The sequence below is a fragment of the Corvus moneduloides genome, chromosome 2 (assembly GCF_009650955.1).
Source record: "Corvus moneduloides isolate bCorMon1 chromosome 2, bCorMon1.pri, whole genome shotgun sequence".
In the NCBI taxonomy this organism is placed as follows: domain Eukaryota; kingdom Metazoa; phylum Chordata; class Aves; order Passeriformes; family Corvidae; genus Corvus; species Corvus moneduloides.
Genome location: NC_045477.1, coordinates 30,861,279 through 30,889,172, shown reverse-complemented (window position 1 = coordinate 30,889,172; position 27,894 = coordinate 30,861,279). Strand labels below are relative to the sequence as shown.

Here is a 27,894-nt window from a genome sequence, read left to right as displayed (position 1 = left end):
GGCAGCGGGAGCGAGGGGAAGGGCGATACCGGGAAGCTTCTCGTTCCTGCTGATGCGGCCACCTGCCCACGGCTGCTCCGAACTTGTGCGGGGCACAGGAGAGGGGAGAGCGCGACTTCAGAGGGCGAAAATCACAGAGCTCGTGGGTGAGTTGATTTCCAGCCGGCAGCGCGGGGATCCCCACCCCGCGGGGCTCCTTCCCACCGTGTCCCACTGCCTCCCGCCGCCGCCATTGCAGGTGCGGCTCCCTCGGGCACCGCGCCCCGCGGCGCCCCCGCGCTCTGAGGGTTCCGCCTCCCTGCCCGCCCTCGTCGTTCATTGGCAGGAATGCCCGTGGGGGCGGGGCCTCCGCGCAGAGTTTCACCGCCCATTGGCTGGCGGAGAGGAAGTGGGCGTGGCCCGCGGCTCCCCCGGCCCGGCCCGCCTTTCCTCGCCGCCTGTCATTGGCTGCCGAAGCGCTCCTGGGCGGGCGATCCCGGCTGCTCCCGCGTTCCCATTGGCGCCGGGCGCCAGTTCCGCCACGCTCTTCCCGGCTTCCGGCTTGCGGGGCGGGTGAGAGAGCCGGTCGGGACGCGGAGGAGGCCGGTGCTGCCCGTGCCTGTGGTTCTCCGAGCCGCCCAGCATGGGATGCGCGTGAGCCGCGGGTCTCTCTTCCTATGGGCGGCGGCGCCTGTGCCCGGGGCGGCCGCAGGTGCGTGCGCGGGGCTGGGGAGGGGTGGAACTGGGCACAGCGAGGCCGCGGCGTGAAGCCGCGCTCCCTCCCGGGCGGGTCTGGGGCAGCGGCCGCCGGCTGGGCAGCTCCCAGCGCCACGCGGCAAGTTCCCGGGAGAAGCCGTGTCTAGGGCTGAGGGCAGGTCCTGCTTTTGGCCTCGGGAGAGAGGAGTCACGAGCCCTCGTGTCACGGGCTTCCTCATTTCTGTGACCGCGCACTGGAACAGATTGCCGGGGGAGGTTGTCGAGTCTCCCTCACTGGAGCTATTCCAGAACCGTCTGGACACAACCCTGTGCCGTGTGCTCTAGGATGACCCTGCTTGGGCAGGGAAGCTGGACCAGGTGACCCACTGTGGTCCCATTCAGCCTTACCCATTCTGTGATTTCTGCGTTTCTAACCTTGTTTTGGTGCCCCGTGGCGAGCAGAGCCCCAGCTTAGCAGCTGTGAGCTGTCGGGGTGGACTCTGCAGGGCTGTGGGGAAATCATTAGGTTGAGTCAAATGGGCTCTGTGTCCGCTCTGCAGGCAGGTGCTTATTTAATGGAGGGTCTGCCTTCCACCGGCGTCTGGAGCTTTACAAAATCTGCAGCGCAAGAAGGCAGAGGGAAATTGTTGCACTGCTCTATTTGGCTAGTTTCATATGTGATTTTAGCATGAACCTGAAAGCCAGATCTTATAGATTATTATTGTTGTTGTTATTATTATCATCTTCATTACTGCCTCGTTGGTTGGATCTTACATAGGATGCCTCACTTTCCTCCTTCCCTCATGTAAAGGAAAGGAAGAAAGAAACTGTTCTCTGAAGTTGTGGTTTAGCATTATTAATGTCTTTCAGATTTTCAGCTAAAGGAGTACTGGAAAGATTATTATTAAGATTAAGGCGCTTGAACAAAGAGAGCCTGACTAATCACAGTGCCTCTTTCCTGCGAGCTCTTTGCACGAGAGCTGCAAAGATGATTGATTAGAGGCCTGATAAATAATTTTCTGCTGACTGGCTTCTCAGTGCAATGCAATAACAAACAGTGGATTATGTCTGAAGTTTACTCCAGCATTCAGCTCTCGCAACTAATTAATGTGCTCAGCAGCAAAACTTTTTGTGGTCTCAAGGTAAATTCAAAAAAGAGCCCCAAATTGGCCCAGTGAATGGTCTTTGGCTGTGCAAGAAATTCAGATTTAGTGTGTCTCTTGTGAACTGTGAGTTGTTTCTAGATTTCGACTTCTCCTTTTTGCAGTCAGGACTGAGGAAGTGGCTAATCATTGACTCCATGACCCTGAAGTTAGTTTGCAGGGGGCTGAAACAGTTAATCCTCCATGTTCTCTGTGGCATGTGTCCAGGATGTCACCACCTTGCCATACATCTGCCTTGCTGCTGGTCTTTATGGCCCTGGCTGTATCGGGAGCTGAGCAGTCAGAAGAGAGGAGCTGTGATGTGATTGGTGATGAGAGCACTGAGTCACAGATGGAGAGAGCCCTGCTGAAGAAACTGGAGCCCCTGAGCCACATGAGGTACAGCACAACACCCTGCAGGCCTCGGGGCTGCACAGTGGGCCAAGGGGAGGGAAGGATTTGGGTCAGACTGCAGAATGGGCTCCCCTTTTAGTATTGTCTCTGACTGGCTTCCAGGTCTGAAGTGCTCACTGCTCTGGGTGTTCTTTGTAATCCACTGGGCTGTCTCTTCTGTCCTCTCCCTGCTGCAGGTTTAACGTGACTGTGGAGAAAGGCAAAACGGAAAACTACATCTACCATTTCAGGGTGTGCAGGGAGGTCAACAGCACCTCGCACGATTTTGGTGGCCTGGTGCAAACAGATAGACAGAATGGAAAGACCACAGTGATAGGAAGAATCAATGAAACCCAAGTCTTCAATGGAAGTATGATTCCACTCAATACTTTGCTTACTCAGTAGCTGCCTTTCGCCTCCTGATCTGGATTTGTAGCCTATATTGCTTCTCTCCTGGCAGGTGACTGGATCATGCTGATTTATAAAGGAGGTGATTCATATGGCAGGCACTGCAGTGGTGAGAAGAGGCGAGCTGTGATAATGATTTCTTGCAAGCGGGGAGTTACAGCGGTGAGTGACACCTGGGGTGAGAGAGCGTCATCAGGAGGCTGCCAGACCGATGGTTGGTTGTGAGCAGTTTGAGGGGGCAGCAAGCTGGCTTCCAGTGTCTGGTGCCCAGCTGCACCAACAGTGATAAAGCTGTCTCCTGGTCAAGTTCAGTGCATGTGGGCATGTTTTCACATGACTTCACTTTTCCAAAATTGCAGAGTTCATTCAGCATTATTTCTGAAGAGCGGGAAAAGGAGCAGGAGTGTTTCTACCTCTTTGAAATGGACAGTAGTGTGGCTTGTCCAGCTGAGAATTCCCACCTCAGTGTTGGCTCCATTCTACTGATCACGTGAGTCATTGGAAGAGCTGTTTGTGCCTGAGTCATAATCTCCAGTGCTATTTAGAAACATAGCAAATGCTATAGTAAGACTAAATAACCGCAGTATACTTTCCCATAGCCACCATTAGATGTTACTGTGCCTCTGAGCTTTTTGGACAAAAGCTCTTGCTCAAGGCATGATGCAGGGCTGGTCTGTTCCCAGAAAACGTTTTCCTTCATAGCTTACAGACAAGTGCACTGAAACATGGGGGATTTGACTTCCTAAAATTGTGTGATGGCTCTTTGCCAGAGCTGGGAACTCAGACCAGGAGTCTTGACTCATTTTCTGTGTTTGTGCTTAGAGGCACTACTTCACATAATGCTGCTAAAAGATTTATACAAGCAGATTGATAACTTGGGGACCTTTTATGGTCTGGTTTCTGTTTATAGCTCTGTTCTTGAGTGGTGTTCAGCTACTTGTTCCGATGCTAATATGAGGCAGGTAGCTGGCTCAGAAAAGACTAGCTATAGGATTTCCTCAGCTTTGATTTTCCTTTTTGTTTTTTTTTTTTTTAAATTCTGCCTTCTAGGTTTGTGTCACTGATTGCAGTCTACATCATTGGTGGGTTCCTCTACCAGCGCCTTGTCGTGGGAGCAAAGGGCATGGAGCAGATTCCTCACTTTGCCTTCTGGCAAGATCTGGGCAATTTGGTGGCAGTGAGTGAAAATCCTTATATATTCTCAGCCTGGCCCATGTTAGGAGAAAATGGCATTGACTCTGTGTTTTGGGTAGACCTACCACCAGGGTGGAGTACCTTGAAGCAGAAGAAGAGGGTATCTGTTTCATTTTTCTTGAGTATTCCATTTTTGAATCCTTGCTGAGACCAATTCCCGACCTCTGTCCTGCAACTGCTACATAACAAACTAGAACATGTGCTCCTCAGGAGTTAGCACTTTCCAGGTAGAAATGTTCACCTGGGGACTGTGAAATGCTTATGTCTGACTCTGAAATCTTTCCTTGGTCAGTGCAGGCAATGCTATTTATCCTTCATACTTGCCTTGGCCTGATGTTGCTCCATACTGTTAATCAGTATGCCCAGAGCTTTCAGGACTGAGTAGGATGTTTTTATGCCAAGTTTTGGGGAGATGTTTCAGGTAGCACAGGGATAGGCATAATCCCTTAGCAAAAGAGAAATCGCAGGAGCTGCTTTGCTTTGGATGCTGAGTCAACTGCAAACTGTTTGATGCTGGTGCCTGTGTCCTGTGCTCGTAGGATGGCTGTGACTTTGTGTGCCGATCCAAGCCTCGGAACGCACCAGCCGCGTACCGCGGCGTGGGGGATGACCAGCTGGGAGAAGAGTCAGAAGAACGGGATGACCACTTGCTGCCCATGTGATAGGCTTTCCACACCGAGATCTTTTCTCCCCGTCTCCCCAGTGCTTCTTTAGCCGGGTGCCTCCCAGCCAGTTCTCCTTCTCTCACTTCTGATTTTCTTTACACTGTTTGCTTCCGCTGTCTCCGGTGTGTCAAGTCCCATGGATGCCTCTGGATGTGAACAGCACTGGTTCCTAATGGCATGTCTTAGAAATATAATGCTGGCTTAGGTTTTAAAACTGCAGCAGAGCTGAGGGGAGAAGTGTTGACAGTTGAGCAGAAAACAGCAATATGAATGTTCAGCACTGAGCAGGAATTGGAGATGAATCACTAAGAGGAAAAAAGGGGCATGGATGGGTGCAGAAAGGGAAAAAGGCTATGGGTTAAAACATCTGACACTGTAAAAGGGATATTTTGTGTCTTTTTTTTTTTTTTTTCCTAGGGTTTACAGAATCTGTAAGACACTGGAATATTTTTTCTTTGAATACATTTTCAGCTTTTCTAGTTTCTGCACTGCTATACAATTTCTGCCAGCATAACTGGCACAGAATGCTCTATGCCAGACTCTGGTGGTGAAGAGGCATTAGCACCTTTGCAGCCTTTTGTTTCCCTAATGGCAGGGCGGTGTGTATTTCTCAACAGTTTCCTTCAACAGCTGTAAAGGGATGCATGCCATCCTCTCAGACTGGAGAGGGGCAATGCTAAAAATCTATAGGAGTTAAATGGAGTCTCATGATTTCAGTCAAAATATTGACTCAGTCTTCTCAATCAGTGAGAAGCAAAAGGAAACTATTTTGCTGCTAAGGAAAAGGAACATTTGCTGAAACTGAAAGTGACATCAAGACAAAATGAGACAGGTAGCTGCCACTTGAGTTCTGACACAAGCTTCCAGCGGTGACTGCCCACACACCTCAGTCACTGTCAGCATTGTGATTTCATGCTCCAGAAGTTCCTTGTTTTGCAGAGGGTTTTCCTATGAAGTCGTCAGAATTTATTTTTGTATCAAAGGAACCATGGAAGCCCGGGTTAAGAATGCTAACACATTAAGAACTGCATAAGGGACTCTTCCATGGTCAGCTTTCATAGATAACTGTCCCCTTAAGCATGGTGCAGGCCAGTCTTAAAGACACTTGCCCTGTGCAGATGGTACTTAACATACTGCCACTGGCTGGGAGTGAGAAAGACCTTCTCTTTGGGCCCTGGTGAAAAGCAGGTACAGTTGAGTTGTAGACTTAATGGGAACCTTCAGGAACTTGGCACCGTGATTCTAAATTGCTTATTTGAGAGGCTAGACTGAGCAATCCCATTCTACCCTACTGTAAACCGGCAGAGAACTGCCCTCAGCCTGGGGGGCAGAGACTGTGAATAAGCAAGCCACTACTGTGTTAACAGCAGAGTACAGACAAGGTTCATGTATTCTTAAAACAGTGAGAGAAAAGGGGTGGCCCTGCTTTCTTTCTGGGTTTGGAGTGGGCAAGCAATTCCTGCTTTCTTTGACTTTTGTTACAGTCTCAAGCTTTCTCATAACATGGGAAAAGTAGGAAGTAAGTCTGTTTTTCATGGTGGTGTCTAAGGTAATTTTTTTTTGTACAAAATACAACTTTCAAAAATAAAGTGACCAAAAAAACTGGTGAAGTGTTGTGCTGATGTAACAAGAGCTTGCTTTGGAACCAGAGCATCTTTCTTACCCAAAAGTAAAACGTTCTTAATGTGTGGTGCCTTGTGCCTGAACTCTTGCCAGTGATGAACATGCTATTATTAGTTTATGGGTTTTGCTGCTACCTTGTTTCACTCCAGGTCCTCTAGGGCGTACAAGGGAAGGCTATCCACATCTTTCAAAACTGAAACTTCAGAAGCTCAGGTAGTTAGGGATGGATGGATTATACTCTAATTTTTGGAGCAGTGACAGTCAAAAGTAGCTTCGTGGTGAAGTTTGTACTTTCCAAACACTTGGTTGAAGTTTGGGTTCAGGACAGGGGTTAAAAAGCAGCCAGACCTGCAAAGCCTGATCAAGCATTTTTTTATTAAGAACACTGAACATGAAACGAAGAAGTGAAACCTTCCAATTTGACTGAAATAAAATCCAGTCCTCAGGAGTAACTGGTAACAGTGGCAGGCTACCTGCCTGCCTACCCTGCCAAGGGTCAAACTAAACAGGAGTTTTATCACACCCAGCCTGCTAAGGATAAAATGGTTTAAGGGCAGCCTTCCTCTGCTCATTTTTGATTCTAACCTCCTCCTTCCCTGCCCCCAGATTACATCAGACCAAACCGTGGTACCAGGGTACAAACGAGCATGGGCAGCTTCCTTTGGGCCTATTTGCATTCACAAAGCCTCAGAAGTCTTCTCACATGAACAAGGATGTCACAAAAGTGAGATTCAACAGTGCCCTTAAGACTAGGAAGCTGCTGCCGCATTTTATCCATCAACTAAGCACTTTCCTTCCTCTTTTTCTAACATGGGTCAATAAAGAGCCCATTTCAAAGATCTCTAATGTTTTCCTACCTATGCTATTAGGCTTTCTCCCATGCCACTACAGCTTTTCTGCAACAGTATGTGCTTAACACACAGAACCGTCTTATGTTTCACTCAAATATTCATGTGAAACTTCTGAAAACAGAAAAGCTGAGATACATGGTTTATAACACCATCTTGCTTTCAGGTATTTGGCTCTACAGGGCACTTACCTCTTCACAGTTTGTGTAACTCCTTCAGGTATTTTGCCTGTTTGTTTGAAGCAGAGCTGCTTCTGGAAGAGAATAATTCTGCCCAGGTTTTCACCTTTGGCAATTTGGCTACAAAACTTCAGAATACCACATTTGGTCCTTAAAATAAAAAAAAACAAAAACCAACCAAAGAACCCCCAACCAAACCTGGAGGGGCTGAGTAGGAGAAACTCAGCCTGTAACATAAATTCTACGCTTTAGAAATGAGAAGTCACATTAAAAGATCAGTATTGAGTTGTTCTAGGGTGTGTGTTTGGTTCCTTGTAACTGAGAAAGAGAAATACTCGTTTTACAACACAACACAAAAAAAAAGCCTGAGGCAAGCAGTACAATCCTGCCAGCCTAAATTTTGTCCCATAAGCTCTCCTGAGGATAATGAAGACAGACACAAAAAGAAAATACAAACTGGTAAGAAAACACACAAAACAAAACCCCAGCCCCTTTCATGAAGAGCCTTGGTGCTTCTGGAGACTGCTTTGGATCTGTAAATTATGCTCTAGCACAATGGGAAGACAAACCTAGTGCTGCAAGGTTCCCTAATGTAAGACAATCCCCCTCCCCTTTGAGTTTCCCATCACTTTGTCATAAGTACTCAGGAAAAATCCTCTGACTGGTTCTGAGAGGAGCACCTGGAGTGAATAGCTGCCACAACACTTTAGCTTTGCTGTCTCCTGTAGACATGCAGAGTGAAGACAAGACAGCTCCTATTGCCACAGGCCTTCAAGTTTGGTATGCATGCTGGAATGGCTATTAAACCAAGTTCATGAGCAGCCTAGGTACTTTTAAAAGTGGAAAAGCAGCAGCCCCTTTTGCTCAAATTCTTGTTTGTCACCTCTGTCACTTGTAATTTGCTAGTTCCCCTTCATAAATGCCCCAAGCACAGGTGCTCCCAATGTCTACGTGGGGCCAGCTCTTCCTATGCCTTGAATTCTGGCAATGATATTCAAAGCTAAGATCTAGCAGACCTGCTGTGGCAAAAAGGGGTGAGGGCAGTTCCCTTTCAGCAGTCTTTTAAGACAGAAAGAGATCCCCTTAATATCTTTATGTGGTATATAGGGGAGGCATATTCAAAATCAGGAAGAAGGAAAGTTGTTTAAAGGCCCCAGGTGGCAGTTTTCCTCAACCTTACTGTAGCACCATTAAGAGACCAAGAGATGGGCTTGTGCGTGGCAGTTTCAATCAGTTAAATTCCTTCTCATTCTTCTTGAATGCAAGACCACAGGGGACTGTCCCATTCTTCCCTACCCCAACAGGATGCTCCAAAACTGGCAGCTGCCCTGGGGTCAGAGCAAAAGTGAGACCTCTGGCTTCAGAGTTCTTAGGTCTCCTTGAGAACATTGATCTTGGCACAGATCTTGAGAGCTGGTCCCAGCTTGATGTTCATGGCACTCATGAGATGTTCCTCCTTCAGAAGCAACAGGGCCTGACCATCAATTTCCTGTGACCGAAATTCCTCAGCAATTTCCTGGCACCCTGTGAAGAAAACAAAAAAAAAAGCAGTGAGAAACACATATGCATTGGGCACTCCCCTCATTCCTAATCTTTGCACCTCTGGCAGGTACAGAAAAGCAAGCTAGGACTCTAACCAACCCCTTTCCCCACTCTGGTCCACAGTCTCCTTGAGCACACAGGCTACTTGAGAATCCATCTCTATGATCTACCCCAATTCAGAAACATGTTCAAAAGCAGTAGGCACCACTGACACCATTTTCTTCCCAGTCTCCCCATGCTACTGGATCACAGGAGTGCAGGAGAGGATCTTAACTTCACCTTGCAATGATGCAATGAACTCATACACTTCCTCCACACTCCAACGACTAGGATTGCTGGACAGGAAGACTGGGTTGATGCCATGTAGATCAGGGGTAGGTGGGGCCATATTAGAGTTAGCCAGGTCCCTCTCTCCATGACTGGCCCTTACTGACAGGGGTCCGGGAGATGTAGGGGACAAAGCTTCATCATAGCTGGAGTTATCAGAGCCTCGACTTGAGTCTTCCTGGCCCTACAAGCCCAAAAGAAAGAAAGAAAACAAAAGGGGTTTTGTCAGAAAGTCACAATTACAAGCTGCAAAACAAGACACTGGGAGCAGCAGAAGTTGTCCCAACAGTCTGAAACAACTGTCTTGGCTGTTGGTTCAGGGGCAGCTGACACAAGAGCTCCCTCTCTTCCTCACATCAGAACCACAGCTCATTCAGTTCTTCCATAACCCAATTCAAGTCATTCCTGTGGAAGACTGCTAATCAAATGGGAAAAGTGGATTGTTTCCTGCCAAGGCTGTCAGTTGATCTCACTCACTGAGACCTTCAGGATGCACACAGGAGCGAACACAGAGTGCACAGAACAAGTACAAACGTGAATACACTTCCTGCACTCCAGGAGCGATGAGAACAGCTCCCTGTGCCTTGCGTATCAAGTGTGTCAGTGCGCACTTGGCACATCCTGCACGACTGCATCCACTGTGACAAAGTGGTACAGCCAGCAGGGACAAATTCTGCACAGACCTGCCTTGACAGGTCTGTGTCCTTACCCTGTGGCGCTTGCCCTGGATCTTTGTTCGAGCGATTTCGGAGCTGCTGCGCCGTGGTCCCCGCCGGCGCACACGGGCGTAGTTGGCTTCCTGGAATTCCTTCATCTTCTTTCTCTGCAGCCGAAACTGATGGCTGCAGCTGACATTGTACCTCAAGTAAGCAGAAGCAGAGCAGCAGTTAGAAAGTGGCAACTATCTAAACCTACTACTTCTCCTTGCTCTAGATGGGGGTAAGACTCCTTTTTACCATCAGGTTCTGTTCCTCCTCCTTCTAAGACTTCCCCTTGGAAGGAACCAGTCCAGACTTCTGACACAAGCAATATTTGGACATCAGAGTCTTGATCTAACATCTGAAGGGTCAATTAAGTCATTCCCCTGAGGGAAAAGAGACCCATAACAAGCACTCTGCTATCAACAGGAGGCAGCAATGACTAGCCTAACTTCTCCCCAGTTTTTTCCCCAATGCTCCCATGTGTCTTTGTCTAGTATGAATGCATCAGACAGCTACCAGTATGCATTTATTTAGTCAGTCAAATGTACATTTCTCTGAAGAGAGGTTCTTTACAGCCCCAGAATTTCCCCCTCCACACTTCATTTTCTGAGCAAGCCAGAAATCCTGTTTATACTCAGCATCACATCCACCTCTCCAGACCTAGAAGCATTTACAGATCATTTAGAGTGCTAAAGGATCTTTGTGGCCAGTACATGCCACAGAGGGAGGATCAGATGCACTGAAGTGTGGTACACTACTTGGAAAAGGGGCACATGCCCAGTTCCAGCAAATGTGTAGTCAGAGATAAGGAATATTACATCTTGCTGTTATTACCTTTTAGCACAGGTCATGGAACAAAACCTCTTGGAGCCACGGAACTGGGTTGCCGGGGCGTACTTCCCACAATATTCACACTTCAACAAGTTTGCCTTCTTGTCAAGCTCTAGTGAGATACAGAGACACACACCATTTGATGATCTGAACTGAAGCAGATCACACACCCCGTGATTCCCCATTGCACTGCTCTTCCTCTGAGCAGACAGATTCCAAGCACTATTTTCTACTGAATCTAGTAAGTAGTTAGCTTGGGGAAGAAACTGGGAAAAGCAAAGCACAAGCTCTGCTAATTAGGACCCCAGGATATTAAACAGAGCAGGTTTTTTTCCTGGTCAGTACCACTTCATGGAACAAGCAAAACATAGTGTATTCCTCACATTCTACAAGGCTGTGGGGGAAACCTCCACCACTGCACTCTCTGCTCTGTCCACACAGCCTTCGCAGCCTTCAGTCATTACAGACAGGTACAGTTCAGAATCTCCTGCTTACTACTGATACAGGATGTGTTAGATGACATTTACAACAACAAAAAAAGCATTGTCGGTCTGCTGGCGCTCAAAAAAAGCCAGACCCTCGTTCCGCAGCTTGAGTCTCCAAGGAATTAGCAGGAAGAGATACAAGTCCATAATGTATAAAGTAAGTAATACAGAGCAGAAACTTTCAGTAACACTAGCTAGTCCTCCTGGTGCTGAAACTCACCCACGGAAGCACTATCCTCTCCCAGAGAATTGCTAGACAGGTTTTCATTCTGGCCAGAAGGAGCCTCTCCCTGCAGTGGTTTTTCAGATTCTTTCAGCAGCTGAGAACAACCCACCTGGATAGAGAGAGAATGAGTTGGACCCACTAGTAAAGGATTCCCTGCGTCCACCACCCTCTGCCAAGGAATGTGCAGCTCAAAATACAGCTCAGAAGAATCTTTCTGCCTAATAGGGAAGGAGAGATACTGAAAAAAGTCATTACAGCTTCCTGACTCACAGGCTTGGTGGTTCATTTAAAGATCCCCAAGCAGTATCTGCCCTGAATAACATCCAATTCCATGTGACTCCATTTCCCCTTATTTACTTCAACTTCACTTGCTGCCTGTTCAAAATGCATCTTTCCCTCAGAGAGAGGAGAGCCTCCTTACAATTCCTGCATTAATTATTGCTTTGGTGACTACTGGAGTAAGCAGTTGCTGCAACACTTGTTTTACTCCTTCAAACCCCTTCTCTTTAATGACACCTCTTAATGTCTTGCTTCATTCATGACACCTCCCTCCCCTCCCTTCCTCTTCACTGTCTGTGTCTCAGGCTAAAAATGCTGAATTGGAATATGGGGAAAGATACTCCTATGCAAAGATGGAAGTACACCACCCTCCCAAGAAAGTGCTACACCACCTTCCCCAACAACAAAAAAATCCCTACTGGAAAGGGCTCTGCTCCCTCCTGGATGACAAAGCCTTCAATGATGTGTGTGAGGATCTGGGGCTTGACAATGGCTTGAGGAGGTTTGGAGTCTCCCATCTGACGTGACACCATTGCCAGGTTTGGGGTGGAAGCAGAGGTGGGGGTGACTGAGGCTCCTTCATTTGATGAGGCATTGGGAGTTGCAACGGCAGCAGTATCAGAATTATCTGGAAAGTTAACAGCACAGGAGTCAGTTACCTTTGCTCTGCCTACTCCAAATGAAATTCAAGATCAGGTCAATAGCACACACAATCAGAGCTCTCCTTTGTACCTCACCTCCAAGGCCACTCTTCTCCTCCATGTTTTTGGGGCTGTCTGTTACGGGAGAGGACCTGGCAGGCAGGAGTGCAGTGACACTGGGCGACTCCTCCTTCTCCTCCTCTGACTCTGCCTTGCGCTTTACTGCCAACGTCTGAGATTTGCCCTGCATGAATAAAGAGTAACACGTAAGCAGATAGAAAGCTCCAAAGCAAAGAACAAGCCAGATCAAAAACAAAAAAAAAAAAGATGCATCCTGCTCCATCATACTTGATTTCCAGCCTGGTTTCTTCTGGAGATGCCTCTAGCTCCTTCAGTACATACCTCAACTTGGGAGCATTTGCCTAGCAAGGAACAAAGCTTGAGAAGACTCACTACCACGCCACGGACTAGGATCTGGTGTCCCAAGCCATGTTGATACATTGGCATAATATAAGGACACCGTGTAAACCTCAATGGATTATTGCAGGAAGAAATGGAATAGCATTCACCCAGCAGTTTCCAGGCTTTTGGATAAATCAGATCAGTTTCAATGGAGAGTTGATAGAGTAGGGCACACACATTCACCAAGAGCAGAATTGTCCTCCCGCTCTAAAAATCAGACAAATCCTGTGACACCTTCCTGAAGAAGCAGAGAGAATTTAGAAAGAGTCTCAGCAGCTGGCTAAGGAGGTGTTCAAGGCAAGGCTGGATGGTGCAACCCAGTCTACTGAAAAGGTGTTCCTGCCCATGGCAGGCATGTTGGAATTATATGATCTTTAAGGTTCTTTTTAATTCCAATTATTTATGACTCCATGATCTGAGCTGGCGAAGTGCTCTCCTCCCAGGGATTTAGGCCCTAGCTGGACAATTCATAACAGCATGGACAAGGCCTATAGAACATGAATTTCCTCTGCATAGCCTGTTGCTAGGGGATCCTCTGAGGCCTAGAGTCAGTGGCTGGTACAACACACCAAGGGATCTGTAACCCAGAAGTACCCACACTGCAGCAGTTCATGAAAAACTGCAGCCTGTGGGAAAGACCCACACTGAAGAAAGACTTTATGAAGGACTGTATTCTTTGTGAAGGACTGTATCCCATGGGAGGGATTCCCCCATGCTAAAGCAAGGGAAATGCATGAGAGAGACACAAACCCTTATGAGCTGACCACAAATCCCATTTCCTGTCCTCCTGAACCATTCAGAGGGAGGAGGCAGAAGAGTCAGAAGTGAAACTGAGCCTGTGAAAAAGGGGGGAGGTGTTTTTTGGATTTGTTCTTATTTCCAATTATCCTACACTAAATTGGCAGCAAATTAAATTAATTTCCATAACTGAGTTTGTTTTGCCCATGATGGTAATTGGCAAGCAATCACCACATCTTTATCTCAACCCACAAGCTTTTCACTGTATTTTTCTCCTCCTGTTGTGTTGTAAAGGGGGAGTAATAGAGCAGCAACTTGGTGGTCACCCAGCAGCCAGCCAAGGTCAACCCAACCCCACTGTTAAATGTGATACTCATGAGTATGTGATGTGGACACCTACTCCATTTGGGGCAGGCTCTGAGTCTCACCTATTAACTTCATGCAAGCCTTTGAATGATAATGTGTAAAAGAAATGCTTGTAGTCAGTAACCCCAGGGGTTGGACTGGAATTAGTGGTTTTGAGAGTAAAAAAGTCTCCACATCCCTTTCCCCAAACCCCTTACCCATCCCATCCCACTGACCTGGGCCTGGACTGCGATTGGTGTCCTAGGAATGAACAAAGAGAATCCATATGCTATTCTCCTTCTCAATGGTATCACTTACTGGCAACTGGACAGACTGCATGTAGAATGCTGCTGGCATCTGAGCCACAACTGGAGAGGAAGCTGGGCTCTTCACCATGTGGGCTGTGCCTTGAACTTGTGCCAAATTCACCCCTGTGGTGAGAGGGGGAGCTTCCTGTGAGGATGCTGGAGCTGAAGATGATGATGGGGAAGCAGCATGGGTTTGGGAAACAGGCTGGACTACAGCCGGCATTCCACGGGATGTGGGCACTGCTGCAGCGATCTGAGCCAAGCCCAGTGCTTGGGCCTGGCCTGAGCCCTGCTGCCGAGTGCCCACTACCTGCACAGGGATGTGTGGCGGAGGCTGCTGTGCTGCTGACATTTTGGCAGGCCCAAGCTGAGGGGGTTTGATGGGGGTGACCAGAGATTTTGACTGAATAGGAACAGGTGACTTGGTGGCTGGCTGGCACGGACTGTCCTGCTGGAGCTGTAAATGCTGTGGCTGGGACTGCAACATAGGTTGCACCACAAGGGTCTGTGCCTGCTGCTGGTTTTGGGGGGGAGCCTGCTGCTGTGGAGGCTGAGCTTGCTGCTGCTGCTGGGTCAGAGATGCTGCTTGCTGCTGTTGCTGCTGTTGAGCCAGCTGGAGATGGGTGGCTGTGTGGAGCAGCTGGGACTGGCGGTGCTGGAACTGCTGCTGGTGATGAATGGCTATCTGCTGCTGGATCACCACCTGCTTCTGCAGATGGATCTGCTGCTGCTGTTGGATCAGTGAGTGTGGCTGGATCTGCGTATACGTTGCTATACAAACACAGAGTAAGAAAAAACAGAGCACAAAAGTTAGCAACAGTGCAGCTGAGAACAACAACAAAAATAAGGCAGCCACTGCACTGGTTTGAGACATTAAACTACAAAATGACTGACAGCTTACTGGCAGAGGACATGAGGGACTAAATCAACTTCTTGTGCTAATAGAAAGGGATAACCCCTTGAGACAAGTGTCTGGGAGGACAGAAGCTGGGAGATGTGCTGGAAAACCTTTTACCACCAGGCTTTCAGATATCATTCTTGTGAAAGCCCAATGGTTTTGAAGAGAAAAAAACCAGATGAGTGCTTACCTGAGCTGATCAGCGTCTGGCTGGGTGCTGGGGTAGCAGTCCTGGTGAGGTTCATGCCCACCGTTTGCTGTCCACCACTGTCCGTGTCACCCTTCTTTGCGGCTGCATTCTCTGTCTCTGTCTGGCTCCCCTGGCTGACAGTCACAGCCTGGGCAGCCGCCACTGGCAATGGCTGAACCACCCCTGTGCCTTTCCTCTGGCAACTGCCAGCGGCACCTGCCACGGAGCTCTGGCTCAATCCCATGGAGGGCTGGCTCCCACCACTGGCCACCACACCCCCAGAGACACCATTGCTGCCTGCTGCTCCCTGGCTCAGGTTGAGGGACTGGCCCGGCCCGCTGGAGGAGGCCTGGGCCACGGCCATGGTCTGGCCCGTGCTGGTGGCCTGCGGTAGGCCCGAAGCCTGGGAGCTTCCTGGCAGGGCTGTCTTCTGAGCAGAGCCTTGGAGCTGGGCGTTAGTGGCAGAGGTCTGCTGGCTCCTCACAGCCAAGTTCTGCACCTAGAGACACACACACCAAACAGAATCCACTCGCTTTGTACACGGTACTTGCTGGGAGTGTGACCAAGTACGCGTAAGCAACACACTGCTGGGATGCAGGCTGAGTTGATGCCTCAAGTCTCATGTGAGGAGCTGCTAACACTACAGAGAAAAGCTCAGGCACAGCCCTCCTCAGGAAGCACATTATCCTGAACTCTCTCCTGCCTAATCTCAGATGGAAATTAAAGATCTCACGGCACTTGGTAAACAGGATTTGGGGACACAGTCTTTCTCCAAGGCATGAGACAGCCTCCAGACCCAGGCATTAATAGGACCCATCTTAGCATGGCTCTAAAAGCACTGAGATACCCCTTTAAAGACTAGTCATTCCTTTCCAATTTGTGTGCACCTGCCTCCCCCAGGCCCATGGATCTACCCCTTCCAACTTCACCAGTTCCTCTGCGTTTTGGTGCTGCCATCCTCTGTATTTACTTCACAACAATGAACCAACTGGATGAAGGAATACTACCTCTGGCAAAGACTCTTAATTGCAGAGTGACTGAAAACTACATAGAACAAGAGTTCTTTTCACACAAGCACAACCAAGAAACTGTGAAGGTGGGACTGATCCAGCCTGTGCCCACCTCCGAAATTTCAAGCAGAAATTAATCTCATCTCTGGAGGCAAAAAACAAGCATGAAAACATGGTGGCAAAATCTCCTCCCTGCACAGGGACACAGGCTGGGGATAAAATAGCTCTAATCTGCTATACAGGGACAGTTTGAGACAAAGACAAGAGTGTGGTGTGGCAGAAGCAGGGGAAAGGAAGGACTCTGGGAGGGGAATCACTCACCTGGTCTGTGTCTGCATGGACCCCAGGAGACTGAGTGGGTGGCACCTCCTGCTGGACAGCAGCCACAGCCCCATTGGGCATCAGGATGAGTTGGGAGGCAAGAGGCACATTGCGGCCCAAGGTCCGGTTCACCTGCAACAGGTTCCCCAGCTGTGGCTGTTGAGGATAAGGTGATGTGGAATGAAAGGAATGGAGGTAGAAGAGAAAAAGAAAGACAAAAAAAACCACAAGCAAAGAGATTACAAAGGAACATTGGGCTGCAATGTCACACACTGCAAAGCCATCAACCCTCCCTGTACTGTAACACTGAACATAACCCTCCGAAGCAGGAAACAAGCACTCTTCTATCAAACATAGGCCTGGGCTAACTCTCACAGACTGCCCAAGGCTGTATAACCAGAACTGGCTGAAAAACAGTGATAAAAGAACGTACATCCAAGATTAGTGCTGCTTAAAAAGAAGGGTATTAAAATCTGTATCTGAAGTCAACTGAAAAACAGAAAATATTTTGCAAGTAGGTAACCAAACCCCAGACTAACTCCATTGTCAAGCTTAACGCCTTCTACCTAGGTGCACTTCAAAGCAATTAAAAGGGTGACATTTGTTCACATTGACTTATTTCTCTAGGCTTACTTGAATTCTGATTTACACCGCTGAGCTCAGCAAGCAGTAGGAGAGTAACTTACCACATATTTGTTCCAGCACTGAACCAGAAGAGTAGCTTTATTTCTGTGAGCTACATTCAAGTCTAGGACATATATTTCACATTTACACTCTAGTGAGAAGTGCTATGGAACCTTTAACATCTATGCAGAGCAGAGACACACATGGTTGTTAACATTCTCACCTGAGCCACACAATACAACGCTCATCTACCTCAAAAGCTGAGCCCAGAGTCAAACTTGTGGTTTCAGGAATGAGAGCTTCCCCATCCCATTTTAAAATATACTGCAACATCCTTAATGCTAGGTTAGTCCATAAGTGTTGGTAATCCCAAGCAGTGAAATTTGGTAGTGGCTGGTAAGTGGGGCCCATAGTCAGGACACGTTTTGAGGCACATGGCTTACCCGAAGGTACATCTGTGCCTGTGACTGGTTGAGAGGCGGTGAGGTGGTGTTCCCGAGGAGCACAGACTGCGTCAGCGTGGTGGCGCTGGGGGAGCTCACGCTCTGGGACCGACTGATCAGCTGAGCAGCTGAGGTGGTGGCAAGGTTGATCTTAGAAGAGAAAAAAGCTTCAAATCACATATAAAGAGATGGAGGCCAAGAAATAAGTACAAATACACTTAGCGGGGTACAGTCAGAACAGACATTTTAGTTTTTTCCTGTATCCCACAGGGGACCAAGAAGAAGAAAGTTCTTCTCTTAGACGGCTTGTCCTAAAGGCTACACAATCTAAATTAGCCAAAGCCCTGGATACTGACCTCATTTGTATGCTGAGCTTGAGAATCACTGTTAGCATGCAACTGCAATAAGAGATCCAAAAAAATACATCATTTTCTCCAGCCTCCCAAGTAAAGGTAAAAAAACCCACAAAACCTTCTCTACCAACTCACCTACTCTCTGACCAAATCCAAGCTCCTCAACACTCACTACAAAACCAGACATCCTCTCAATCAACAAACTACTACTCTGCCTAAGACAAAAAGAACATTCCTTTTTGTCTCAAACCAGGACACTTTTCAAGCTGCTCACGACTCCTTCTTAGAAGTCCTGATCTTTTTCTAATCCATGACAACGTATCCCCAAAAGCCTCAGCAAACAGAGATCCATGTCTTCCTTTCCAGCTAAGAGGCCTCTCGCACCCAAAAACCTTATCTGGTAATGACAGCACCCCAAATCCTCAAAGTTGTCTGCATCTTGTTGTTTCCCAGCATTCTTAGAAGCCGTGTGCATCTTAAAAAGACAAGCAGGAGACAGAACAAAGTGGGGAGTGGGAGGGAGGCTTCGATATGTGTGTGAGGGAGCAGTTTTACTTACAGAAGCCTGGGTGGTGGTGGTCTGTTGCGAGGTGCTAGTGTTGGGGGAGCTGGCCTGTCTACTGGCCGCAATCGTAGCCTGCAAGAGAGATTGACAGGAAAATGAGTGCCTGAACAAACTTTTCAATCCAGCTCAATTATTTGGCTCTGTCAGAACACCTAGTCCCTTACCATCAGAGTGTATGATCTCCAGTCCTTCCACCCATGGGTACATGCACTACTCTTGCCCAGCTTATCATACTACACACTACAACCCTCACCCTGATGCCAAAATTCACTGTTAACACCCAGACGTTCCCTGCAATATTAGTAATTTGTTGGGCTAATTAGGCAGTTTAGTAGCAATGCAATGATAGCACTCCAAGTAACAAAATTCAGATTACAGAGCATATGGTTTGTGGAAGAACATAAATATTGAAAATTTCTTTATTTCCCCCTCTCTGCTGCCATGGGAATTCCCCTGCATGAGTTTAGTTGGTTTTGTAGCTAAGATTTGTGCAAAACCGATGAGAGGATTCTATTCCTTCTATACTATAAGACTGCAGTCAGGGATTTAGAGAACGATCACAATGCTAAGGAGTACAGCTACTGAGATATTGCTACACAAACAGAATGTATTCATGTCAAACATAATCCATTTTAAACTGATAATTAAGTCTAGTAGGTGAGCAAAGTTGACAAAGAAAAATAAATCACTCAACAATTATAGATCATAAAATACATTGATTTATATTGATCTGTATATGTCTCAATTAGAGACAACCTCCTGGTTGGACAGGTTTACCCTCTTGCTGGTGAAGAAAACATGAGCTACTAAGTTCCAAGTCAGAAATTTCAGAGAATGCTGCCTGAAATTTCATGCAAACACAGCCATTTATTCTCAGAGAAGTAACAACTCACTGTTCCCTTTAATCTAGTTTTTAAACACTACTGCATCCACTGCTGATTTAATCACACATCTTTTATTTAAAGAAGGTGCAGGGGGCAGTCACAGGCCCTGAAGTGCAAGTTCCTTGATGGGGATGCCAAATTTTATGTTCCCCTGCTCTGCACCTGAAAAACAAATGAATCTTCGCTTCAGGCTTCCAGCTGAGTAGCTGTTGGTATTAACTCTGAACAATGTGTTTAGGGACTCATTGTCTCATCTGGGATCAGGATGACTTGGTGCACAAGGCACTGTATAGAAAGAGAACCTCTGGATCTTCCCCAGAGAATGATCCAACTCCTCTCCTTCTGCCTCTTGGCAACTCACCTGCTGGACAGCAGCCAGGCTGTGAAGTTGGGCACTGTTAAACTGCTGCTGGAGCATAAACTGATGGAAGTACTGGGCTGCATTGGGCTGTCTCTGGAGTGCCTGCAGGGCCTAGATAAAGAAGAAAACCCAATTGTCAAAAATTGCATACCGTTGAAATGTGATTGAAGAGAGCAATGAAGAAACAAGTAACAGCCATGAGAACATCCCCAGACCACATGAAAAAGCAGGCAGCAGATTAGCACATCCAAATCCGTAGTACAGTTACAAATTTGGCAACATACTGAATAACAGGTGTATTCCAGGACAGTGGGAATCACACTTGCAAGACTTTAATAAACTTCAGGAATCTGGGGATGGGCATGCTCACACAGGCAGACAAGTGCTCCCGTGTAGTTTGTGTATGGAGGGCATAGAGGAACTGGGATGGCAAACTGACTTACTCTACAACAGCAGGCTAAAACCAGTCTATTGGATCACAGTACAGATTAAATCTAGGAGGCTGGACGCTGAAAGAGTAACATATAAAACATGAAGCCTCAGCCTACAAGAACTAAACATCAGGTCTAGCGTGAGAATTTCTAAATCTGAAAACATAACAATCTTCTGAGCACGATCCCATCTTGACACACAACAACTCACAGGAACAGAAAAGGGCTCACCACCACCTTCCAGTGATGCACTGCCATCCCAGAGCATACCCGTGTCTCACCTGTACTGCCTGTCGCTCATAGAGAGACATCTGTGAGATCTGAGGACGGGTGCTTCCTCCAGAACTGGAGCTCCCGCTGGTGGAGTTGGAGTTCTGCTCACTTTCGGTCTCCATGGCGACACGATCCCAGGAGCTCAGGCTGAGATGGACTCCAGATCCACACTGAAAGAATTGGAAACTAAGTCAGGCTACAGAAAGAACCGAACTGTATTTCACTACATTACACAGCTTTTGTACTAGAATATCTCAATACCAGGCTCCCTACACAGCTTTGCTACATGGCAGGGACCAGGGAAGCCAGGATTCTGAAATCACCCAGAAATCATACTCACAGTTTACATCTTTTATTACCACCATCAGGAATGTAATGCACATGGTCTCGTATTTTTATTGCTATGCGATAGTTGGAAGCTACAGCATCCTGAACTCTTAAAAAGGTAGTGGAGTGAAGGACCAGCTGCAGCTCATTGAAACAATTCTGGTTACAGACCTGACTGCCACTCCTTTCAAGAGAGACTAGTGAATTGAGGCAAATTGCACTGTGCTTCCAGTCCTCCAATGCACTTTGGCAATTTCTGATCCTCTCTTCCTCCAGTCGTTCAGCTCCAATGCCCTACTGATACCACCTCGGTCCCTCTTCCTCCCAGTTTAGCCCCCAGCCCTCAACTCTTTCTTCTTCTGATCACACAAACCTTCCAGCTACTTGTTGCTCCCGACAGATCTTAACTTGAATATTAGACTAGAAACTGGCATCTGTGGTGGCAAGTTCCTTTCAGGAGGAACAGAATCAGAAGCAGAGCGGATGAAGTGTTCACTGGCAACAGTTGTGAGGCAAAAGCTGCTGAAGAGGTCATGCAGAACCAGGGAGATCTTCCAGCAGCAGAAAGATGAGTTGCAGGACTGAGAAAGGACTGGAGAAGGCTTTCATCAGCCAAGAGGAAGAGAAGTGAGACTGAAGAGAGTGCTTAGCAGAAGAGTAACACATTGAGATGATCAGGGAGTTTCCTGCAGCAACATGAGCTACACAGAGAGTAGCAGCAGGAGGGGCTAGAGTCAGAAAAGGGAGCAAAAGTGATTATTCAACAGAATTCCACTGGAAAAAAACCCAAACAACCTGATCTTTTTAGAAGATTAAAACTCCATGTAAGATTTAAAAAAAAAATATTTCTGATAATCTTACTACCACTGACAGCCTATTTGTTTCCAAAGTACCGGCTGGTTCCCCTGTAGTGTATCTGAGACCTCTAAATGATACCCCTCTAACTGAGCTTCCAGGAGCTTGAGCGCCAGCACAGCCCCTTTATCTAGCCTAGCCCTTTTTAAATCCAGAGATTCTGAGCTTCATAGCCTTCACCAAACATTTTCCTGGCATATAAGTAAACAGACCAGTGCAGCAGAAAAGGAGGTGCAACAATAGGCTCAGCCAGACTACTTTATACATTCTGAAATGGTGTTAAGGGCAGCAGATGACTTTAAAGTAGGGCAAAGCATTAACACTGCAGAGAATGGGCTGCTAAATGAGGAACTGCTGCTTCAAACCTACTCCTCAAACTCTGGAAAACTCTTTAACTGGCAAGCAGAGTGCTGCTGCTCCAGTCTGGTCTTCCACATCCATCTGCCCTCAAGTCCTGCCCAGGCATCTCCCTGCTGATCCAAAACTGGCTTCCTGCACTGCTTCAGCAGTGGCCACCTTCTCCTCAACTGAGACACACCTCCTCCTAACTGGCCACTGCTGTCTTCAGGTACAACTCTATTTCAGCTAGAAACAGCTAGTCAATAAACCTACCTAGAATATAAAGCTCTTGGAAAAGCAACTGCCTCAAGGATCTTACCCCAGAGGGGAAAAATTAAATGAAGCCTGAAAATACACAAACTGAGAAGGGAGAGAATATAGACTTTTTGAGAGAAGGAAACTCTGGTGGATAAATAAAGCAGTTCGGGTGGGGTTAAAATGCATGTGATGCTCCACACATTACACCAAGTTCTCTACTAGCTCAGATGCCATCAGGTGACAATTTCCCTTGTCGACCCTCAACCTCCCCACACAGATCCTCCTCCTTCACCTCGCTTCTGGTGCTCATTAGATCAACTTGCTAACCGCAGAAAAGGTACCCTAAAACCCCATCTTCTCCCAGATCAGTGAGGTGAATTACCTTACTTCTAATGCCACAAGTGCCAGTGAGAGAGGGAAGGATATAACTAATGTTCACCTTAGCTACAGCAAATACCCTTACCCTCAACAGCTTCACCAGGAGAAACCAGGCTTCTGCCTTGGTGCTCTGCTCCACAACCAATCTGTGTTTCCTCAGCACCACCGATTCCTAAGATTTCCAGCATTTTTGAAAGCTCCATATTGAGCTAGATCTTGTTAAAATCAGGTCCTAGCACAAAGGGAATCTTACTGAAACACCTCAGGCATGAAGCATCGAAAAATTTTGGTCTCTGTGTAGGCAGAAAACCTTTTGGAGACACGGATAGAGAAGCGTACACTCCCTTTGCAGAAGGGCAGTAAGAATTTTAAGTCACTCACAGCAAGGAGAGTTATCCAGCAAAACCCTTTCCAAACACAAAAGCGAAAAAGGCACAGCATTTCCCCAAGCAAGTTCATCTAAGGATCTAAGTTCCATGTTAGTGTAATCCGATCCAAACACAGGCCATTTCCACACCAAATAGCAGAATTATACCCTTTCCCCTCCTCCAACTGCATCTCCAAGCACCTTCCTCTTACAAAAATCTAGTGATCACTGGGCTATCACATCACTTGACTCAGCTCGCTGCTCCATGAGATGGATAACCTACTAAAAATTATTAAACCATGGATTTTCCAAACAAAAAAAAAAAACCAACCCAGAGTTACAACATGGCCATTACGGGAAATTAACCTTCGAACAACAGTTAGAACTGCACCCCTAAAAGGCAGACACAGAAGGATACAAAAGCTTTTTAGCACCATGGCAGGAATGACCACACAGCAGAAAGGACGGGAAGGAGAAGGGAGAAAACTGGCTCAGGCAGCAGTACAAGCATGAGAACGTGGGCCAGTCCAGAGCCTAACCCACACTGCTGATCTCAGCACACACCGAGAACACCACAGGTGCCCCATCTACAAGCTCCTGACCTTTCTCAAGCACAAGGACAGACAAGAGTCAAGCCAAACATTACTCTAATCACTGAGCACTAGGTAGGAGGTAGAAAAGTTTTACTCGCTCACCCCATCCATTCCCTCCGGGACACGACTGCTGCCTGCAGAACATTTCCTAACTTTTTAAGTGGTTTTGTCACTTCATCCTTGAGAAACTAAGTTAGGCAACACGTAAGATTTGCACGGGTTTACGTCACAGGTTTGGGGGAGAAAAATTAGCACCCGGGACTACAGCATACTCGCTGCTGTTACTATATGTTTCTATAACAGTTTCCAAGCCACACAAGCAGAGGTGTGGAACTGCCGGGACACGCTGACTCTGCTCTGGGATGCTCTGGAAGCAGCAGTGGGTGCGACGCTGGAGCACTGCAGGACCCGCGCACCACCTGGTCCCCACCCCTCGGTGCCCAGCCCGCCTTTCCCCGCCAAGCGCCTCGCCCGGCCGCCGGCGGGAGAGACGGAGGGAAGGATGGAAGAAGGGAAGGATGGAAGCGGACACCACGGCGGCAGCCACCCAGGCCGCCGGCAACTCCGGCAGCAAAGTTCATCCGACACGGCGTGCGGGCGCCCTGCCCGCCCGTGCCGTGCCGTGCCCGCAGCCCCGCCGCGGCGGGAGGCGGGATGCGCCGCAGGATGCCTGAAGCCGGGCGGCGGCTGCCCGGGCGCGGGAGCGGGGCTGCGCGGGGGAGCTGCCCGGGGCCGGGCCGGGCCGGGCAGACAATGGCTGCTCCGCCGCCGCTGTCAACTTCCATCCCGCGCCGGCTCCGGAGAACTCTCCCCGCCGCGGCCGCCCGCGCCCCGGGCCCCGCCTCACCTGCAGCCGCCACGGCTCTGCCCCGCTCCGCTCCGCTCCGCCGCCCCCCGCCCGCCCGCGGGACCCGCGCTGCCGCCGCACCGGAGCCCCCGCGCCGCCGCCGCCGCCGCCACCGCGCCCGACACGCCCCCCGCGCGCGGGCAGCCGGGCCCGGCCGAGCGGGCGGGGCGGGGCGGCAGCTCCGGTGTCGGGGCGGGCGGGGCCGGGGGCGGGACCTGGCGGCGGCTCCGGCGGGGCCGCGGTCTGGCGGGGCGGCCCCGGGGGGCGGGACTCGCGCCCGCTCCGCCCGCCCCCTCCGTATCCCTCTTTTTGGTCCCTTTTTTCCTTTTTTTGTTTTGATTTTTTTGTTGTTGGTTTTTTTTTTGGTTTTCTTTTTTAAATCTCGGCCTCCGGGGCTCCCCCGGCGCTCCGTCACTTCCTCCCTCGAGGCGCTTCCGGGCACGTGGTGCCTTCCCTGGGCGCCGCTTGCCCGTTGCCCTGGTGACGGGAGCGGGAGCCTGGCGGGACGCGGTCCGGAGCGGCGGGAACAGCGGGAGCGGCCGCCCCGCCCTGCTGGGCCTGCGGGGCGGGCACCGAGGCATCGCGGTGCTGATGAGAATCGCAGCCCGGGTGTTCGGCGGCCGCAGAGCGCTCTTCGCCAGCCTGAGCGTGTGTCCCCGGTGCCGGGGCTCGCTTCACCGTCCGTCCTTCTGGTGACTGATTAACCTTGTTAAACGTTAGTCGTTTTATGTATCACAGAATCAGTTAGGTTGGAAAAGACCTCTAAGATCATCGAGTCCAAGCTGTGACCGAACACCATCATGGCAACTAGACCATGGCACCGAGTGCCACATCCAGTCTTAAACACGTCCAGGGACGGTGACTCCACCACCTCCGAGGGCAGCCCATTCCAATGTCTAATCACCCTTTCTATGAAGAAATTCCTCCTGTTGTCCAGCTTACACCTCCCCTGGCACAGCTAAAGACTATTATCTTCTTGTCCTGTTCTAGTTGCCGGGGAGAAGAATGTAGGTTGTAAACTGTTTGTGTTGGTACCTGGAACAAGCTTTGATGAACAAACAGGACACAGCAGGAGGTTTTTCTGCCTTCATCGTGTAGAGAACATGTAGAGGTGCACAGTGGAAACCTTCATGAACAGGGTAAAGAAACCACAGTGCTAGAGCTTGCTGGCAACTGTTAGAAGAGAATCTGTGCTGTGTAGGCACTTGGACCTTGCTTCTCTTGATTACTCTCAAAGAGCATCCCTTTGTTGCCTGTCAGTTGCCTGGCTTAGGGTAAGAGTGGTTGATTATGGTAAACTTACGAATTTTTAACTGTAATGTCATTGTTAGATGTTAAGTGGAAAGGAACTATGTATGCACATAGTGACAGGACAAGGGGCAATGGCTCCAAAATGAAAAAGAGCACGTTTATATGAGGTATTAGAAAGAAATTCTTTACTGTGAGGGTGGTGAGGCACTGGCACAGGTTGCCCAGAGAAGCTACAGATGTCCCATCCCTGGAGGTGTTCAAGTGCAGGTTGGATGGGGCTTTGATCCATCTGGTCTAGTGGAAGGCGTCCCTGTCCATGAGCTTAGGGTTTGGGACTAGATCATCTTTAATGTTCCTTCCAACCCAAAGCATTCTGTAATTTTATGATCAACGTATTTGTTTCTAAGAAAATGAGAAATGCCCATCGGGTCAGACCAGTGGCTCATCTTGCTGAGAGCAGGTGAGTTTCCTTTCAGAATGCCATCACGTGCATCAAGGACCAGCGGGATGAAGCAAAAGACAAACAGGAATGAGTCACACTCCATCTGCATGTACAGGGTGCAGAAGCTCAAGCACCACTGAGGCTATGAGCAGCATCAATACTCCTGCAAATGGCATTTTTGAGCTTCATGTTGCGAGAACGTTGCGTTCTGGCTCTGTAAGGACAGTGCTGGGCTATCAGTTCGCAGGAGAAAATTCCCATTATGAATTGCGGTCAATTCCCATTGACTTAGAATCACAGAATAATATTTGTTGCTGCCTGAAAAGCAGCAAAACACACCCAGGAGGGCATTTGGGCTGTTACCAAACATACTTGCTCTAAATACTGAGGGTTCTTTTTCAATTCAGATGGAAAACTGTCTGGCTGATTTTCAAGGAGATATTTAAGGTTATTCAAAACAAAAGGTCAGACAGGGAACAAAGAAACAATGACAAGGCAGGAAACCCAGCAAACAGTAATCCCTGTGAATCAACCACGCCTAAAAGCCACAACAACTGGATGAACAACTAAGCCATTTGTCCCTATTGCAAAACCCGCTGAAGTGGATTCAAAGGAGGAAACTCTCTGGAATGTATGCAAACGAAGGGTAGTTACTGCAATAGGACTAGGGGAAAATACTGCAATAAAGAGGCTTTACAGGGGAGTACTTAGCAGCTATAGGGGGATGTTGGAACCGATAAAGAGAATTTTAGGGTTTTCAAAACTGCACTGGTATGCTTGGGATAAAAATCACAGGAGGGGAAATGGAGGGATCAAGGCGGATAAAACGGAGAGAAGGTAGGGATAAACAAAGCCAGTCAAATGCAATCAGTATGTTTGCACAAGTTTTGTATCTGATCATCACAGCCTGCATGACATTTTTAATAAATTATTTTAATTGTTTCCCGAGTTAGTATGCTCTTTGTTGTGTCCATGTGGTCTGTCTAGTCAGCAAGCAGGATGAAAGGTTTATAGGGCCAAAAACCCGAGACCTATGAAAGTGCATTTCTCTGAGTGCTGACCCTTAGGAACAGGGATCCTTAGACTCAGGCCACTGACACTGTGATTGTTGGCTATCTCCAAAGAATTGTCTCCTGTCAGCATCAACCTGTGCATGCATCTCCGCTGTGGACTCTCACACCACTCTGCTACTGCTGGGATGTGAAACAAGAAAGCTCTCATTCATCTCCATCTCATTCATGACCCAGGAAGAAAGGAAGCCACTGGACCTTTCAGTCCACCAGATTTATCCACCCTTAATACTTTTCAGGGAAAGCAGGTGCACCTGGCCAATATCTAAAGTCCATTCCCCTTGTTCTAATCCCACATCCAAGCACAGTAGTAGAAATGGTGGAGAATACCCCACAACCTGTTCCCTTTGGTATAGATTGGCTTTCCATTAGTTTGTCTATGAGCTTTTTGAACCTGATGACATTTTCGGCTTCCATAACTCGTGTAGCAGTAGGTTCTTATAGTATAAGGTACCTTTTTTATTTGTTTTAAATTGATTGCCAACTAGTTTTATCCCATGTGCCCGGTCTGCCATGGAAGGATTTGCTGAAGAGCAGTTTTCCATTCACTTTATCCATCACCTTTATTATTTTGGTAAATATGAGTATTTCATCTTCTCAACAAATTCTGCTCATCCTCACACCAAATGATGGGATTCCAGCCTTTTTAGTGTCTCCTGGTAAAGCACTTGTTCAATCCCATAATTGTTGCCACTGAGGATCATGCTGTGAATTGTAAGACTGGCTTAGAGGGTCTGGCTGGAAACCTGACAAATGCTTTGCCTATATATAAGGCAGAATTCATTTCATAGATGGCTCACAC

The 27,894-nt window shown here is 48.2% G+C and overlaps 2 protein-coding genes across 5 annotated transcripts; one reads left to right on the top strand and one right to left on the bottom strand.

Moving 5' to 3' along the window:
* Window positions 1-519: 519 nt before the first annotated feature.
* Window positions 520-6,170, top strand: M6PR (mannose-6-phosphate receptor, cation dependent). The gene is given in 8 exon segments (XM_032098949.1): window positions 520-649; window positions 652-691; window positions 2,046-2,216; window positions 2,408-2,580; window positions 2,671-2,780; window positions 2,978-3,108; window positions 3,669-3,795; window positions 4,352-6,170. Coding segments are annotated over 8 exon segments (897 nt in total). The 5' UTR covers window positions 520-627; the 3' UTR covers window positions 4,475-6,170.
* A 285-nt stretch (window positions 6,171-6,455) lies between these two features.
* On the bottom strand, window positions 6,456-24,408 carry PHC1 (polyhomeotic homolog 1). 4 transcript variants are annotated; one of them, XM_032098945.1, is made up of 16 exons: window positions 24,330-24,408; window positions 20,374-20,535; window positions 19,662-19,772; window positions 18,411-18,488; window positions 17,855-17,896; window positions 17,499-17,648; window positions 16,432-16,587; window positions 15,101-15,599; window positions 14,023-14,783; window positions 12,256-12,403; window positions 11,938-12,146; window positions 11,234-11,348; window positions 10,532-10,640; window positions 9,706-9,856; window positions 8,949-9,180; window positions 6,456-8,651 (listed from the first exon to the last, which is right to left on the bottom strand). In XM_032098945.1, exons 2-16 carry the CDS (start codon window positions 20,485-20,487, stop codon window positions 8,497-8,499), a joined length of 3,030 nt encoding a protein of 1,009 aa, XP_031954836.1. In that variant the 5' UTR covers window positions 20,488-20,535; window positions 24,330-24,408; the 3' UTR covers window positions 6,456-8,496. The 4 variants fall into 4 exon arrangements, with proteins under 4 accessions (XP_031954836.1, XP_031954837.1, XP_031954838.1 ...); XM_032098946.1 differs by lacking the exon at window positions 24,330-24,408 and adding an exon at window positions 21,066-23,893; XM_032098947.1 differs by lacking the exon at window positions 17,855-17,896 and having other exon boundaries at window positions 8,339-8,651.
* Window positions 24,409-27,894: the final 3,486 nt, after the last annotated feature.

Coding starts and splice junctions, on each gene's coding strand:
- PHC1 (XM_032098945.1), bottom strand. CDS start 20,487: ATGGAGACCGAAAGTGAGCAGAACTCCAACTCCACCAGCGGGAGCTCC. Junction 15,600..16,431: donor TCCATGCAGACACAGACCAG/GTGAGTGATTCC, acceptor GTGTGTCTCTAG/GTGCAGAACTTGGCTGTGAG. Junction 12,404..14,022: donor TGCAGTCTGTCCAGTTGCCA/GTAAGTGATACC, acceptor TTATTCATGCAG/GGCAAATCTCAGACGTTGGC.